At 40.7% G+C, this 18,375-nt stretch overlaps 2 protein-coding genes across 6 annotated transcripts in view; both read left to right on the forward strand.

The window, feature by feature from the left end:
* NR2C2 (nuclear receptor subfamily 2 group C member 2) overlaps positions 1–12,727 on the forward strand; it is a 52,511-nt gene extending 39,784 nt beyond the window's left edge. For 4 of the 5 annotated variants that reach the window (XM_080995531.1, XM_080995533.1, XM_080995532.1 and 1 more), the window contains 3 exons: positions 1,704–1,841; positions 3,803–3,908; positions 4,888–12,727. In XM_080995531.1, coding sequence (XP_080851657.1) covers positions 1,704–1,841; positions 3,803–3,908; positions 4,888–5,062 — 419 coding nt within the window. In that variant the 3' untranslated portion in view covers positions 5,063–12,727. Of the gene's footprint in view, positions 1–66; positions 164–1,703; positions 1,842–3,802; positions 3,909–4,887 lie in introns of those variants that run through there. The other variant, XM_080995534.1, reaches the window with a different exon arrangement.
* Positions 12,728–14,247: 1,520 nt separating this feature from the next.
* MRPS25 (mitochondrial ribosomal protein S25) lies at positions 14,248–18,046 on the forward strand. Its single transcript, XM_080995540.1, has 4 exons — positions 14,248–14,497; positions 16,143–16,249; positions 16,452–16,539; positions 17,681–18,046. The coding sequence occupies exons 1-4, from the start codon at positions 14,364–14,366 to the stop codon at positions 17,871–17,873; spliced, it is 522 nt and encodes a 173-aa protein (XP_080851666.1). The 5' UTR covers positions 14,248–14,363; the 3' UTR covers positions 17,874–18,046.
* Positions 18,047–18,375: the final 329 nt, after the last annotated feature.

The following is an 18,375-nucleotide window of genomic DNA, read 5'->3' on the forward strand; positions in this document are numbered from 1 at the left end:
AAAGTTAGCAGTTACCAGCATTTACTGATTTAATTTGTTAAATCCTTTCAAACTTAATTATAATAGGCAGGTTCCGCCCCCAAGCAAAGCCCTCAAAAACAACAGAACTGATGTAGTTCCTCTGGGCAAGGAAAGAGGCAGGATATTCAGAGGCCATGGAGAGGTAGGTGCCCTACGTTTGATTAAGTGTAGGGCTGTAAGATTTTCCAGCATCCCAGATTTGTGGAAAGAGCAGGCACAGTGAAATTACTGGCCTCGTGGAAAGCAAAGGATCACAGTAGATAAGAGAGCTTGCTGCAACTGTATGGTTGTAGTTCACTGCCTTTTGAGTTAAACCAATTTTTGAAGGCCATGGATAGATAGAGTAATTAAAGCAATGTTTCTTGCCCCAAGATTTGGGGTGTAGGTTAGATTAAACAGCAAGATCATTGCTATTCTTTGATCAAGAGAAAAGGACAACTTGCAGCCTGCTATTTGTGCAATGTTTAACAAATGTAGATTAAAGGTTTTCAATATGGTGGCAGAAGAGTCATAAATATCTACAGTTATTACCAACATAGGCCAAGGAAAATATTTAGGTAATAGTGAACTTTGCTTATTTTATATATAGGTCATGCAGCATGCAGTTCTTAACAGAGGAAAATGGGGAACTAGTTCTTGAATGGCAACTTTCTGTTCAGAATCTTTTTCTACAAATGGCAACTGCTCTTTTGCATTGACTTGCATAAATGCAAATGTTGCAATATAAAGACCAAAAAAATGCCTCATACTGAGAAGGAATCATTCCACAAACCTTTACAATTTAAAGTCCCCAACATTATACCTATCATCTAAAGAAAAATGTCAAGTGCTCTTAAATTCTGATAAATTACAACAAAGATTGGATTTTCCTCAATCATTTTAAGAAAAAATTGAAAATAGCATGAACAGTCTTGAAATGTTATCACACCCATTCCATCTTTCCCCCTTACAAGCTTCAGCCTGGCACCAATTACCGTATTTTTCGCTCTATAACACGCACCTGACCATAACACACACGTAGTTTTTAGAGGAGGAAAATCCGTAGGCATGCCACCCGTAGGCATTCCCCCCATAACACGCACAGACATTTCCCCTTACTTTTTAGGAGGAAAAAAGTGAGTGTTATGGTGCAAAAAATACGGTATATAGTTTCCCAACTAGAACCACCTCCTTACCTTGTACACTGCTTCATCAATTTTCAGATTGTCTACACTGTTAACAAAATAGCAAGGGGTAAGTTTCTGGCATATGGAGGAGAGTTATAGAAACATTCAATTAAATCTATGAAGCATTCAAAAGATGAGGGTAAGCTTCTGATTCCAGTCTGCTAGATAAAGCATATATTTCTAAATAAGCATTTATAGAGGGAAACTGTCAGTCATTATTACATTAAGCTTTGTCTTTCAAATAACTAGTCACTTAAGTCTCCAGTGAACATTTGGTCATATTCCAAAGCCTCTGTAATTCAGTACATATGGAAGCTTCTGGTTTACAAATTAAAACTCACTGAGTAACCAGACATGTGGAAAAAAGAATGAAATTTAGCAGTTTGATACATTTTTCCATGAAAGACTGCATAGGTTTGAACAGTTTAAAACTGGTTGTCATCTGAAAAAGTCTAGATAGTTGGTTGACTTACAGTTTTGCGCTCTGTTAAGAGAATGTGTACTGTCTACTTGTAGATAAACTTTCCGGAGACCGAATAAAACAAGTGATGGAACACATCTGGAAGCTTCAGGAGTTCTGTAATAGCATGGCTAAGCTTGATATTGATGGATATGAATATGCTTACCTTAAAGCTATAGTCCTCTTTAGTCCTGGTAAGGCATTTGGTAATTATTCCCTTCTCTTAAATTCTGTTTTGGTGCTCAATTTACAAGAGGGTAATACTCTGACACCAGTTAAATCCAATGCTGAAGAAAATGCTACGAATGAAGGTACTTCATAATATAGTTCAATTAACTGACATATTTTTGTTTATTTTTCCTTTTGGTTTTATTGGGATTTACTTATATTTAATATCAAAGCCAGACGCTTTCTTAAAAGCTATATCATCAATCCACCCTTTTGCTGCTATTTCATCTGTCCACATCTGGAATAACCCCAGCAGCATGAAATACTCAGTAATACACTTGAGGATAACCCTAAAGCAGACAGTGTAAGGCTGGTGGATTGCAACCAGTCTGCTACAGTTTTTCTACAGCCTGCACACCACTTGTGCTAACTTAGGCTTTCCAGGAGGAAACATTAATAGCGTGGGATGCAGTCTGCAGAGACATAATAATAATAATAATAATAATAATAATAATAATTTATTATTTATACCCCGCCCATCTGGCTGGGCCTCCCCAGCCACTCTGGGCGGCTTCCAAAAGAATATTAAAATACTATAATACATCAAACATTAAAAGCTTCCCGAAACAGGGCTGCCTTCAGATGTCTTCTAAAAGCCTGTTAGTTGTTGTTCTCTTTGACATCTGGTAGGAGGGTGTTCCACGGGGAAGGCGCCACTACCGAGAAGGCCCTCTGCCTGGTTCCCTGTAACTTGGCTTCTCGCAGTGAGGGAACTGCCAGAAAGCCCTCGGAGCTGGACCTCAGTGTCCGGGTAGAACGATGGGGGTGGAGACGCTCCTTCAGATATACTGGACCAAGGCCGTTTAGGGCTTTAAAGGTCAGCACCAACACTTTGAATTGTGCTCGGAAACATTACCTGTCCTTGTGTCAGAAGAAATACTTGATGACAAAACTGGCCCTCCGCTGTTGATTTTGAGTAAAGAGCTGAATTGTGCAGGACATCTAAAGTTTGGGAGAAGGCTTTGTTTGCAAAGCTGACAATGTTTTGTATTGGATGTGGAATATTAACAGAAATATGTCTGGTATCTTTTAATTTTAAAAATTATAAAGGAAAATGCTATTACCTATTACACCCAACTTACAATAAATTTGTACTGTTTAAGAAGCAAATTAACAGTGCAGTCATCTCCTAATATTTAACTCTGTAATTTGTCTCCCAGTTTCATGTATAGTAATCATTTCTTATCTTGAAGAGACTTTAGTGTGAAGAATATTAAATATTTTTGTGTTTTTAGTCTACTGTATATTTTCATTCGGGACGCGGGTGGCACTGTGGGTTAAACCACAGAACCTAGAACTTGCCAATCAGAAGGTTGGCGGTTTGAATCCCCGCGACAGGATGCGCTCCCGTTGCTCGGTCCCTGCTCCTGCCAACCTAGCAGTTCGAAAGCACGTCAGAGTGCAAGTAGATAAATAGGTACCGCTCCGGTGGGAAGGTAAACGGCGTTTCCTTGCACTGCTCTGGTTCGCCAGAAGCGGCTTAGTCATGCTGGCCACATGACCCGGAAGCTGTACGCCGGCTCCCTTGGCCAATAAAGCGAGATGAGCGCCGCAACCCTAGAGTCGGTCACGACTGGACCTAATGGTCAGGGGTCCCTTTCCCTTTTTATATTTTCATTGTTTTTACTTTTGTACATTACCTGATAATGTTTATATGACAGGCAGTATATAAATATTTTGAAATAACTTTAAAAGAATGTATAAATGGCACACAAACATTTGAGTGTCACAAGAGACTGAAATATTACTATTTCTAATGTCAGATTTGTATCCATTTATTTTGTGTAGAGGCCAACCTGCTTATTTTCTGTGGAAAGCAGAAAGTCATGCGATAGCATTTATTGCCTCTGGAAGTATTTCAACAGAAGATTCTTTCTAAAAATAAATGTCAAGTAAATGCCCAATGACATGTTTGTGTTTTCTTTAGATCACCCTGGTCTCACAAGCTCCAGCCAAATAGAAAAATTCCAGGAGAAAGCTCAGATGGAGTTACAAGACTATGTTCAAAAAACGTATCCAGAAGATACTTACAGGTATTTTTTCTCTCTCGCACTTACCTGGAAGTAATTCCTGTTGTTTCCAAGTAGATGTGTGCTGAGTTCTATTCTTTTCCCCCTCTGCTACCCATTGGGACCTGAATTGGCTTAGGTGTCCAGTGGTGATAAAATCCACAAGTAAAGTGTAACAACATTTAGTGTTGTTAGCTAGAGGATTTGTGAGTAATAATAATATATACAAGCTGTTAAAACTCTGAAAACTTAGATTAAAAATAATGGTCTTATTGCTACATATATAAAAGCAGAATATGGTTTTAAGCTCTTGTAAATAGTTACATTTAGAACCTCATACATTTATGAGGTTATTCTCTATTTGTAAAAAACAAACAAAACAAAACAGTCAGATAGGTATGAAAACACAAAATTGGATTAAAAATTATTTGAACTCTCCCAAGCCAGTGGGGTTGCTGTGAGCTGTTTAAAAATATTTGTAAAACATGTTGGCAAACTTGAATCATTTCATAATCCATCTGCTCTTCGATAGTTATGGGATCAGTTGCCCCATGGTGCTTCATCTACATATCTCCCTTTTCAGTGTTTTTAAAAATTGCATTTAATTTACTAAGCTACCAGGGCTCCTATTTATCTCTACAGAAATGAATGGAACAGTGAAACTACTAACTGTCTATGCTAATTCTGTTTCAAGCAACTTCTCAAGATAGGATAGGGAAACAGCATTTTGCCTGTATCATAAACTCTATTTTGGGGGGTTGTAAATAAATATATCTGTACATTCCTCTCTCTCTGTGTGTGTGTGTGTGTGTGTGTCCATCTCCTGGGAAAAAACCCCTGCTACAAAGCACAGGGTTCTAGGATGCTGGACTAGATGGTCCATTGGCCTGGCTCAACAAGCTCTTCTTCTGTTCTTTTTTCACCTAATCAAGTTGCTATAAGTGGATGCCAAACTGGTAACCTGATGTATACCTTTTCATATTCTACTGTCTTCTTATTTCAGACTAGCCCGGATTCTAGTTCGCCTGCCAGCACTTAGACTGATGAGCTCTAGCATTACTGAAGAACTCTTTTTTACTGGGCTCATTGGAAATGTTCCAATAGACAGTATCATCCCTTACATATTGAAAATGGAGACAGCAGAATATAATGGCCAAATAACAGGCTCATCTTCCTAGAAGAAATCAGTGCGTCTTCACAGATCAACCAAGTAATCATAAGTCACTGATTAACCTTGGCATTGTGTATAAATATTTTGATCATGTTCCCTTTTCTTGTTAAATTTATTCTTTTCCACATTGAAAGAACAACTTATTCCTATCAACATTGAAAAACAAGATTTTAAAACCTGCAAAAAACGCTTTTTCTAGGATTCACTTCTGCCAGAAGAAATACTTTAATGCCTTTTGATGAAAGGGTTACAGGGAATTGCTGAGCAAGATTTTTATTTGGAAATTATTTGTGAGCAAAAATAGGTTCTATAATATCAGAATACTTATTAAAAAGTACTTAAGTAAGAATGCTGGCTTGGATCCAAAGAACTGCAGGTGGAGTTCTGCTCATTAAATGAGTCTCTCTCCTAATCCCTCTTCCTTCATGCAGCCACGCCAAGTCACTCCTAAGCAGTAACAACCCATGCAGCAGTGCAGGTGGGGCACCACTGCTCTTGATTTTCAGACACAGTATGCCACTGGCACACTCTCTATTCTCCACAGGATGGAGAGGGGTGAGGAGCTCAGGGCTGTGTAGGCACATGAGGGCATGTGTTTGGCTCTGTCATACCACACAAATCTGATTGGCAAGTCTGATTGGTTCTATCATTGCCACCCAGCCCCAAGTTGCTCACTGGAGCAAGACTGTTTGAGCCCAACTGCATCCTGGCTGCCAATTGCACTGGCTGCCAATTAGCTTCCAGGCCCAGTTAAAGTGCTGGTTTTGATCTATAAAGCCTTAAACGGCTCAGGATTTCAATACTTCAAGGACTGCCTCTCCCCTTATAAACCAACCTGGACTCCTCACTCATCATCTCAGGCCCTTCTTCATGTGCCTTCTTCATGAGTGTTGCAGAGGGTGGCAACCCAAGAACGGGCCTTTTCTGCGCTGGCTTCCCATTTGTGGATAGCTCTCCCCAGGGAGATCCATCTGGCGCCTTCATTATACATTTTTAGGCACCAGGCGAAAGTGTTCCTCTTCAATCAGGCCTTTAGCTAATCAATATTCTGTGGCCTTTTAAATGTATTTGTGGGAGATGGGGTTATTGTTTTCTTCTCAACTATTTATTTTGTGTTTTTATCCTGCATTTTTATCTTGTGAACAGCCCTGAGATCTTCAGATGAAGGGCTGTATATAGATTTAATAATATAAATAAATTTAATAATATAAATAAATAAACCCCCAGGTAATCATCAGTGATGCACTGTGTTCAGAAGCCAGGAGAGCAGTAGTGTCCTTATCTATGCCACCGCATGGGCTGCTACTGCCTAAGGGTCAGGTCACGCTCCAGAGTGCCACATGGAAAGTTGCAGCTGGCAGAGAAAATTGTCAACACACTCACCCTTGAGCAAGCAGGAGTGCTTTCCACTTGATTAAGGGTTCTTTGTATCCAAGCCCATATTTTATATATTTTAATTTATATTTTAAAATTACCAGGATGTAGTCATTATCAGCACTTTCAAAGCACTTCTTGTTAAAGCTATGATTTTGTCATCCTCTTGCTTGTTTGAGCAAGGTAAGTGATTAATAGCATTCAGGGTAAATGAATAATTGTGTTTTAAATGCAGTCATATGCTAGTGATTTCTGTGAAAACATGGAAGAGCTGTGGGAGACAATCATTTATGCTACAAAATTCCAATTGTATGTGTTTATTAATAATGTGATCCTTTCCATGAGATTTCTATACTATTTGAAGTTAAACTTTACTAAATGTTTACAGCATAAGTGACACAAGATTTATGGCTTTGCTGTCAGCTGAGTAAGATGCCGGAGAAGTTATTCACACTAGAAAAGAGCATTCTAACTTCTTGGCTTTGTAAAGGGTAACCATTGAGATTTTCGAGCCTGGTGCTGTTTACTTATAAATGCTGTAGCATAAGATGCCTTTTTATTGTGCTGCATCAGTCGCTAAGTGATGAGGATGCTATCAGTTTCAAAAACAGCAAATGTGTCCTTTAGTACATTATAATTTCAAACTCATTCATTCTGTCTGACACTTGAGAATACTATTTTGGCATATCACATTGTCCAGTACTGTGGTTACTTCAGAATTTGAGGCTTAGTCTTTTTCTTAAAGGTTAGAAACTCTGTTTTACGGTCCAAATCCTATATGTGTCTACTCAGGAGAAAGTTCCACTGGGTTCAGTGAAACGTACTCCCAGGATTATAGCTGCTCTGAGCAATCCCTAGCTATGATAAGTCAGTGTAACTTAAAACAGCTTGAGTTTCCCCATCCCAAACTCCTTTCAGGAGGAATTCGACTGACACTGCCTTTTTCACTTGTCACATTATGCCAGGTTGCTAGGTCACATGACCCAGTTGAAAGGGGGTTAGAATAGGTCTCCCCTTGCTCTGTCGTGTCCCTTTGGGGGGACTTATGATAGTTGAGCCCCGGCTGAGCCAGAGTGGGGGACTTATGCTGGTTTAGCCACTCAGTCAGGAAAGCCAACTCTCTCATCCTGGAGAATCTTTGGTTTGAATTCCACTGCTTGCCATTTTCCAACCTCCACTTGCAATACAGCATGTTATATTCTGAGCCACTTTGCGCATGGCATTTTCTCTACCTGGGCATAATTCTGTAGGAAAAAGTTAGCAGTCAGCTGCATGCATATCATACAGCTGCCCGTTTCCACATGCTTGCATCTGTTCAGGTGTGCTTTGTTCTACTGTATCCAAACAGACATAAATCTCTTGACAAAATAGACATTTCAATGATTTCCCCACTTTCCAAGGCTCATGGAAATATATTTCTACAGAGATCTTACCTCTATATAGGAAAAGTATCATGCATGAAGGGACTCCCTGCTCCCATAACATAACTTTGTGGATTCTTTTTAAAGTCTGGAGTACTAAGAAATATTTATTGTGTCATAACCTGTCAAAATGCTTCCAAGGGCTGGCCATTTTCTGTTTGATCTGTGTTGCTTATTTTTAAGATAATGTGTTGTTAATCACACAAAAACGACTTCTCAGATTGCTCTTCAGTTGAGATCATATTCCAACAAGGTTGTTTTTTGTCTTTCTAGTTAAGCTCTCAGGTGGAATGTTGGAGGGATGTCTTACAGGACCAGTCACAGTTCAGTCACCTATTTACCCCCATTCATAAGAATCTTCATTTATAACCTACATTTCAGGAAGGAATTCAGTGATTACTTAAGCTGGTATAGCCCCGGAGATCATTAAACTACACTACTCTAAATGATGATTCACTTAGTAATCTCCTGGGTGTATCCAAATCAATTACACTTCCTACTTTTAAAAATGTTTAAAAAACAGGGTGAGATACAATGTAATGCAAGTTGCCTTCACAGTGGGCTATTTCTTCCTTTCCCCCATTCCGAACCTCCAAAACTTGTTTTTGAGAATTGGGAGGCCCTCTGGAGCAGTTTTTATGGGGGCACAGGGGGCTGGAGGGTAGAGAAGAGAATCCAGAAGCACCCTTGTGCAAGCAGATTTCTATTGCGTAAGTGGACAGACAACATTGGGTGTCACTTCCTTTAATTCACACAAGAACTGCTTCAGAGGAAGTGAAACAGTGTTGTGTTTCCTTGACTTACTGTTTAGCTCTGACTTTATTCCTAAAATAATTTATGCACATGCAGTCAATAGTACTGTGAGCACTGAATGTCTTTCAGTTAAGAAAATATGATGTCAAAATCATGATTAAAATTAATCAACTCTTGTCTTAATTAAAAATGACAAAAGACCCAACATGATGAGCCTACTATACTATCATGGTATAAACAAATTAAGATATAATCATATATTTTAGAGTATGTATAGTGTCAAGACTTGAGTGTGCACTTTTAATGAAGAAATTTGTAATTTACATGATAAAATATCCTAAAAATAATTTTAGTACAATTTTGAGACCAAAAATGATTCCTTATAAAACTCAGAGGAGCATATACTTTTAAAAGTGATGTCTGCTACACTGAAATCTGTGTGTTGCAGGTTTGCACAGCTTGATCCACAAACCTTAAATTAATTTAGTTCTGCTTTATTTTGGATCCAGCTGAAGTACTGTTTTTAAATAGTGTCATTTAATGACTGCTATGAAATATTTCAATATTTAATTTTTTGCGAAAAGGCACCTGTTTCGTCATTCACTGTTTCCCATCTAGCCTAGCTTCCATATTCTTAAGGAAAAAAAGTGTATGTAATTGCTCATTGTTGATTATAGTTCAGATTGTCTAGGGTTACTTAGTAAGCATCCTTGGAAGCAAGTTCCTTTTGAGATCAGTAAGATACATGTATTTATCTATCTACAAGATTGGAAACATTAGCATTTAAAACAAATTTACTGTGTGCCCTGTCAATTGTTAAATAAGATGGCAATCTTGAGTTTAATTGATTTCAGATGGGCTTAGACATGCATGTCTATTAGTCTGCAGCCTCAGTGGATTATGGGTGAGCCTATGTGGCAAGCTAACTAACATCGTGTTCTCCCCCAGAGATTCGCTTGCCATGAGTTACAGGGGTTCTGAGTTCTGCAAATAGTTTCTGTGAAAGGAGAGTCATAATTTAAAAAGTATGTGTCTGTAGGTGTTCCTATTTCTTCAAAACCAACTTGTGATGTAACATTGGAGGGAGGAATAATATGCCTTTGATGGGGGAGGAGTCAAATAAGGTCTACCCAAGCTCTTGAGCTCCCCTAAAGAAGTGCTTTGGATCCCGGCCATATTTATTTGTGTGTATGATGTTTTATGTGCTTGTATCTAACTTAGTCTGGTATATTATGTACAGTGTAATATAAAGTGTGTATGTATGTATATAGAACTATGTACAGTCATGTAATCATATATATCAGATTTCTATATGTTAACAAAAAAAAGATTTATAAATGCATTGCAAAGATTGAGCTTCCTAAATTTTATTTCTTGCTCAAAGCTCAGTCCTGGTATGATCATTTGCATCTCACGTTCCTTGGTAGAGTAGGTACCTGTTTCTAAACCCAGGATGTATTTGCACTTTTTCTTAAATACTGAAGCTATTTAATAGTTCCACATCTTATTTCTAAATACACACAAGCCCTGTTGAAATGAAATGAGGTTGTGCAGTGATAGTGTTTGGTGAATTGCATCTGTGGACCATAAACATTTCTTATGTTATTGACAACATGCAAAGGGAGCTTTTAAAACTCTTCTGAAAGGTTTTGCTTTTTTAAAATATATATATATACAGTCTTCTTTTCTAAAGCATGTAAAGCTTCATCACTGTGTTTATAATGTCTGTATGTCCCTTGAAGTTGCTAATGAGAAGGAACAAGGTTGCTGCACAACAGATGTGTGTAGTTTTGTATTGACAACCATCTTGTGTAACTGAGCATAAGGCAAACTGCAGGAGTAGCGTCATAAATGTCACTATCTGCTAGCTACGTAATACATGGCACCATATCTTTCCTGGCAAATATAATGCATTTCTTTTTAGAGACAGACCACTAAAAGGAATATTTTTTTAAAAAAACCAAGCTTTTAGGAATTGTCTTCTGCTACTAGTGAAAGTCTATTGAAGGTTTCCAGATAACCTGTACAGGAAAGTAGTTTGTGTGTTACAGACAATATTTCTTACTGTCCTACCTTCCCTAAAACCTGTTTATATAGTTACTCTGGCTTGCTTAGGCATTCTTTCCTTCTTTTCCCATGGAAGAAACTTTGGTTTCAGACGGCAACAGTTGGTCAGGAATGACAGCTAGCTGAGCATGCACGAGTCGTATAGAATGTGGTCCGAGATAATTATGAACTATATTTTAAGGGAGACGTTTCCTTTTAATGAAAGAAGTAAACAAAGGACAAGATGCTTCCTGGTACATTGAAAGATCTCTGTCGACATTCCAAGAAAGACACATTTCTCCCCTTCCTCTTTTGGCATGTGTGGATGAGAGCCATGCACCCAAGTGGGAAGCCAAGATATTATAGGCTATGGCAGGTCTGTGTGTGCCTCCCATGTCATCATCCAATCTTCGCTTTCTTTGGAATTGAATAGCATGGAGATAGCATGGAGGGCGGCAGGAACTTGATGGAGGACTTGGGAGGTGCACACACTTTGCTTTTTCCACAATGCCTTGGCACCCTATCCACATCCAGAGAGGAAAAGGATAGAAATGGATCTCTTGTGAGGATCACTGCACATGCAGGTACCTTGGTTTTTGAACAGAATGCATTCCGGGAGTTCATTCGACTCCCAGAACCATTCGAAAACCAAAGCGCAGCTTCCAGTTGGCTGCAGGAGCGTCCTGCAGCCAATCAGAAGCCGCGCTGGACATTTGGCTTCCGAAAACCGGACACTCACGTTTTGATTGTTCAGGAGCCAATTTCTTTGGGAGCCAAGGCATTCAGCTTCCAAGGTACGACTGTATTGTACTAGCATTAGGAGGAACTATGCCCAAAGTTAATTCTTGGAAAATGAAGCTTGCTGTTCTCTTCACCACCTTAACAATCCTCCTGATGCCTATACAGTCTAAGACCTGATCTCCATACATTTTCCTACTGGTCAGTGCTCTAGGTCTGATCTTTTAAAAGTTTTGGTGAACTAAGGAGTGCTCCTAGTAGTATAAAATCTAGCACCTGCATAGTCTTGCACTTGCAGGATTTAAATGCTCCTTTATGTTGGGCGTGCAATCCTTGGATAAGCATTTCTGCCCAGCTTCCATTTCCTGACCTGCTGCTTAATAAATGTACATAGTGGGGTTTTGTTGTGTTTTTTTTTAAAAAAAAGAAATATTCCAGCTGTGGATGTTTTTGAAACATTTTTGGCAGGAAGCTCCATTGATTTAGTGTTATGACAATCGGTACTCTGTTTGCTTTAAGTTAACATTGAATAGAAGACTTCTATCATAAAATGATTTCCCCATTTTTTATTGTTCCTTAAAAGGTACAATCCCCTGTAATAGAGGTACTAACCTGATTTCTGATTCTGGCCAATGGATGATTTAAGCTGTCTGGAAACAATTATGTTACTTTTGCTTTCTGTACCACATTTGGAGGGGCAGGGGTGTGGAAAAATAGAAATCTTACCATAAGGCTGGAGGAGTTTTGAGTAGTCTGTTGACCAAAATACAGTATATTTACTTGCAGTATCTATGGAACTCATATGCCGAAAAGACTTCTGTGACTAACCACTAATTCTAAATAACACCATTGTTCCCAATAGTTTTGTAACAAAACAACTGCTCATATTTATCCATTATATAATTGTTGTATGTATTTGGAAAACCCTTCAAGCGCTAAGCTCTTACTAAAGCTAACCTATTTGCCACAAGATAGGTGATAATTCCCTGGGGTACCTTTTGTAACCCTGTGCTTTTAATTGTCTATTGTCTCTGTATCTTCTTTTTTAAATACAAGGTTTAAAACCTGACAAAAGCTGTTGCTTCCTCACAGTTTATTTTGTGAAATCAGCTTTGTAAATGTGATAGCATTTAAAATAGCATGTTCTTTTTTATCTGAATTTTTATATCTAATCAATGTCTTCAGTCATGAAGAGAAATTTGCATTGTTGTGTGTGTATATAGAGTATTGCAGTGCATGCTTATGCATTTTATTAAATGCTGTCTAAATGTGGCATTATATTGTTGTGGCTTAATATTTCTGCCTACAGAAGGTTTATACTATTAAAATAAATAAAGACCCTTTTATGGCCTCTGAGTTCTTTTTTCAGAGCAAGTAATTATGGCATAACTATAAAAATTGTTGAATGGGTTCACAATATTCTTTGAGAATGCCTTGAGAGTAATGTTAGGATCCAAAGAATTGTTCATCTACCGGTAATTTTGCCTGCCTAATAGGGTTTTATCAAAGTGTTTCTTCAACATAAGAATGTTTTCCCATCCTTGCCATAGGGCAAATGACTTTTCAGACAAGGAGGATTTTAAAAGCAGTTTGCGGTAGTTGGGTTGGCTTCTGCCTAAAAGTGGAAGAAATCAAAAATCCTCATTGGGCATGCCTAAAATAGCTCTTTGGATACTGGCCAGACTACTGAAGCAGTTTTAACTGTATGGAGAAAAACGCTGTTTTCTTGACTGGTTGTGACCTACAAAGCCCCACTTGACTTCTGAGTTATTTGAAAAACCAACCACTTTCTCTCTGCTGGTTCTCATAGGATCTTTCTTTCCTGCCTACTTCTGAAGGGCATTCAGTTGGAATGCGGGAGAGGGCCTTAGTTGCTGATGCCAGTCTCTAACTCCTTGCAAAAGGAGCATCTCTGATGACCTACAGTCAGCAAATATATATTTTTATTTAGAATTTGGTCCATTGGCTGAATTGAAAATATGTTGACTTTTTACACCTGTTTTTGTTTTGTTTTGAGATTACTGATATTTTATTGTATTTGATTATTTTTAAGTGTATTTTGTGTTGTTAATTGCTTTGACCATCATTTGGTGTACCAGTGGGATACATATTTAACAATCATGGAAGAAGCTCCACATGGTGAAATACTCCATTCAATACAATTCCTGTTGGCCAGAAAGGAAGCATTTGAACATTTCTGAGTGCTGAGCTGTGTGAGATGCATTTCCTTTTTTCCACATTTTGAGAACCTTGCTTTTTGGATTTTTATTTTAACAGAAGCTGGCTTTCTCCACATATGATCAGGGTCACCATATATTATTTAGGGTATGTTTAAGAAAAAAAACGTGGTTCCATAGGGGAAAGATGCCATACTCAATTTGGTACTAGATTTTTTTTGGAAATCAAAGCTTTGCCCTCCTAGTTCATTTACTTCAATGTTGAAAACTCGGCCTTGTACTGAAGCGGCCCTTCAAACTTTACAAACGAGCCGAAGCATTTCCACATTCCGCTGGCGGCGTTTCCTCGCAGCAGCAGCATCAGAACAGGATCTCGTGCAGCGCAAAGTTGTGAGAACAGCTTGCGTAACTTTCCCATGCACTCAAATACGTAGTATATACCGGGGGCTGCAAATCAGCGCCGCCAGCCGAACGTCTGGAATGTGCGTTTGTGCATGTTACTGAATGCCTCTCCATTTGCGCAGTTCTAGGTGTTTTGCGCTCACTATTCTCTCGGATCGCAATGTAAACAGCCCCCGATCGCAGTGTAAACAGCTTTCCTCTTCCGATCCCATGCCCTCCGACTCGTCCCGCCTCCTCCTCTTCGCTCCCGGAAACTACACTTCCCGTATCCCCTTGCGATCGACGCTCCGTTTCCTCTCCCGCCCGGGTGGGTCGGAGCAAGGAAGTTGCGCCGCCGCCGACTCGTGCCGCCGCCTTTGGCTACGCGGTGCGCGCGGGGCTGCCGGCTGCCGCCGCCATGCCGATGAAGGGCCGCTTCCCCATCCGCAGGACGCTGCAGTACCTGAGCCAGGGCGACATCATCTTCAAGGACGCCGTGAAGGTGATGACGGTGAACTACAACACGAGGGGGCCTCTCAGTGAAGGAGCCAGGTGAGCGGGGACCCCTCGAGCAAGGAGACTCCCTCCGTCCCCCTGTCCCAGGGGTTGTTGCGCATCTCTCCGCGCTCGCCGTGCGCCTCGTGCAGGGACTGGGGAAGGAGCCCCAAGGCAAGTCGAGCTGCCCCCCTGGCGTAGGGGAACTGCTAGATACGGGGTTGGAGTTGGCCCCGCGCAGGCCGTCCACGTCCATTGCCTGCTCGGTACGGGATAAATCCGGAACAGGAAGACCTCCAGAGATGTCTACCTACCTACCCACCCACTCCATTGCCTAGCTCCTCTGATACCAACAAGTTTCTCCCAATGGTCAACTGAAATCTGCCTTCCTGTAGTTCAAGCTCATTAGATCTAATCCTGCTTTCTGGGCAGCTCCTGCCCACCTAGCAGTTCAAAAGCATGTCAGAGTGCAAGTAGATAAATAGGTACCACTCCGGCGGGAAGGTAAACGGTGTTTCCGTGCGCTGCTCTGGTTTTGCCAGAAGCAGCTTAGTCATGCAGGCCAGATGACCCAGGAAAACTGTCTGTGGACAAACATTGGCTCCCTTGGCCGCTACAACCCCAGAGTTGTTTGCATCTGGACTTAACTGTCAGGGGTCCTTTACCTTTAATGTTCCTCTGCCTGCTTTGAGACTGCACTGTTTCTTCATGCAATCAGATGAAGTAACAGCTTGCTGTTGTTATTGTTATTCCTTACTGTGAACCTCTTTGAGGTTGTTGTTTTTTAACAATCAAGTGGTATATACATTTTATAAAATGAATAAATAAAATAATGCACAGCCCATCTTTCCTTCCAAGACTGTAATGTGGTGCATGCAGTTCACGCTTCCATTTTATCTTCACAACAACCCTTTGAAGTAACTTGAGCCAGTTACCATCTCGAAAGCCTCAAAGGGCTGAGCATGGCTTTGAACCAGGGCTGTCATCCTAGCTCAATATAACCACTGCATCATATTGGCTCCCTGTGTCTTTTATTTACACCACAGTAAATTTGTTGGGACGCAGGTGGCGCTGTGGTCTAAACCACAGAGCTTAGGACTTGCCGATCAGAAGGTCGCGGTTCGAATCCCCGTGAGCTCCCGTTGCTCGGTCCCAGCTCCTGCCCACCTAGCAGTTTGAAAGCACGTCAAAGTGCAAGTAGATAAATAGGTACCGCTCCGACGGGAAGGTAAACGGCGTTTCCGTGCACTGTTCTGGTTCGCCAGAAGCGGCTTAGTCATGCTGGCCACATGACCCGGAAGCTGTACGCCAGCTCCCTCGGCCAGTAAAGCGAGATGAGCGCCACAACCCCAGAGTTGTTCACATCTGGACTTAACTGTCAGGGGTCCTTTACCTTTAACTTAAATTTGTTACTCTTCCTCAGTGTTCATGGACATTTTGGTTTTTCAGCAACTGATTAACATGCCCACTATTTTGGCATTGCTTATGCGGATATGTCTGGAAGGAGACATACTGGAAGGTGAGGGAAACCATCTCTGAGCTTGGGTTCCTGCCTCCTGAATCTGATGCCTTTTCTCTCTCACACACAGAGCTGCCTTTTTCTCCTTTTCTTTGGCAAGAGTCTTAAGTTTCACTGAATTCATATTCTGAAAGGCTGAGTGCATCCACTGTCTTCCTTACTTTTCTCCTGCTCTTTCCACAGAAAATTTGTGTTTTTCAACATACCTCAGATTCAGTACAAAAACCCTTGGCTTCAGATTGTGATGTTTAAGAACATGACACCATCACCATTCTTGAAATTCTATTTAGGTAAGTAACATGCATGGTTTTGTTTAGCTTTTGTTGAAGTGCGTTGGAATACCCTCTGCGTAGGCAAGCACCTTCCCAAGACTGACAGGTGACAGGTGGGCAAATAATGGGTAGCGCCACTCTCCAAAGGAGACAGTGTCTTCAGAGCATCCTGGTTGAGACAGCTGCCTGTAGACACCCTGTCATGCTCTCTCCTGTGCAGATACTGGAGAGCAAGTCCTGGTTGATGTGGAAGAGAAGACTAACAAAGAGATCGCAGAACATGTTAAGAAAGTTCTTGGTAAAAGCGAGTAAGTAAAACACACACATGGATATATATATGGCTCTGCTTCTTTTTGGCTGTAGAACCAAACTTTTGAGTCTACCCCATTCAATTGGACTGGGATAAGGGCAATGTTTTAAATGCACACAAACATGCTATTAAAACGCCATCCTCCTGCAGGCTTGAGTTCTGCACCCTAAAATAAGTTTTCTGGTACGTAGCCCACATATCCTTTGTCATAAATTACCTTTTTAGCAATTTATGGGCACCTCTTGATGGCCCAAGAAGGCTGGAAAAAAACACCTTCATTCTTTAAATTTACAAAAGCCTGGTCACCTGGAGGCAATGCTTACTTGTTCCAGGTGATCTGCTAATTACAAGCTTACATTAGATGTTTATTGTGGATAAAGGTTTTGCAGCACTTCCCAAAATGCTCAAATATTGGGGAGCTTAGAGAATAGTCAAGCTTAGCAGCAGTTAATGTTCATACAGTCCTAGGGCTATACAGCCCTGTGATGCTAGATGAGTAGCACAGCAGACTTGGAGCAGCTTTAATACTGAGAGAAGCCCTAAGCACTCAAGGGCAGAACTATTATTACAGCAGTTATGTGTTCCCAGCAGTTTTGACATAAAACACGAAATGAAGGGAGGCAGCATGTCAAACACCAAACAATCATCTGTGATAGAGGAAGTCATTGTTAACAATTATAATTTGCTATTAGATGCATGGGGACACGGGTGGTGCTGTGGTTTAAACCACAGAGCCTAGGGCTTGCCAATCAGAAGTCGTGGTTCAAGTCCCTGCGATGGGGTGAGCTCCCATTGCTCGGTCCCTGCTTCTGCCAACCTAGCAGTTCGAAAGCATGTCAGAGTGCAAATAGATAAATAGGTACCGCTCTGGCAGGAAGGTAAACGGCGTTTCCGTGCGCTGCTCTGGTTCACCAGAAGCAGCTTAGTCATGCTGGCCACATGACCCGGAAGCTGTACGCCGGCTCCCTTGGCCAATAAAGCGAGATGAGCGCCACAACCCCAGAGTCGGCCACGACTGGACCTAATGGTCAGGGGTCCCTTTACCTTTACCTAGTTTGATTGTTGTAATGCATTGATCACTGTCTAGCACTTCTTGTCCTTACACCAATTTTCTTCCTTTTTCTCTTTTTCTTTTGTAGGGAAACACTGCAGGGAGAAGCACAAGAGAAAATGAAGCTACGGCATCCCGCAACGTTTGGCCCCAAAAAGTACCACTTGCGGGAATGCATGTGTGAAATTGAAGGCCAAATTCCCTGCCCTGGTAAAGTACCATTACCAAAGGAGATGACTGGGAAATATAGAACTGCCATGAAAGAGAGTGCTGCTTCCTAAGCCAGCTTTCTACAGCAGGGAGTAAAGCATTCAGACTGACAAGAAAGTGGGCATCTTAACACTGATGACAACACATTGGTCTTTTTACAAACCACCATTTAAGTAACAGAAAAATATCTGGACTTACTTAAAACAAGTAAGGATGAATCTTTTAAATAAATTCTGGAATTGTTCGTGTGATAGACTGGATTGTGAATATATGTTTGCCATTTGTTTTTAAATCAAAGGAGAACACATCTTGGTCGAACCCTGGTTTAATGAATCGTGTGCTTTTTTGTGTAACATACAACCATCCAAATACAGAATCCTGTCTATATGATATGTGCCTGGTCTTGGGAGGACAGGCTCCCCCTTCAGTCAAATAGCTGCTCTTAGTGGTGAAGGCTCTGGATTTAACAAATCTCTGGATTATGTGTAGGTTTTGAGTATGCTGCAGATCTGTAGGAGCAGTGGAAAAGGGCAGGGTATGGGTTGTATTGGGTGCCAGCTTGACTTCCTAGAG

The sequence above is a fragment of the Podarcis pityusensis genome (genome assembly GCF_964106645.2).
Source record: "Podarcis pityusensis genome assembly, chromosome: 2".
Classification (NCBI taxonomy): Eukaryota; Metazoa; Chordata; class Lepidosauria; order Squamata; family Lacertidae; genus Podarcis; species Podarcis pityusensis.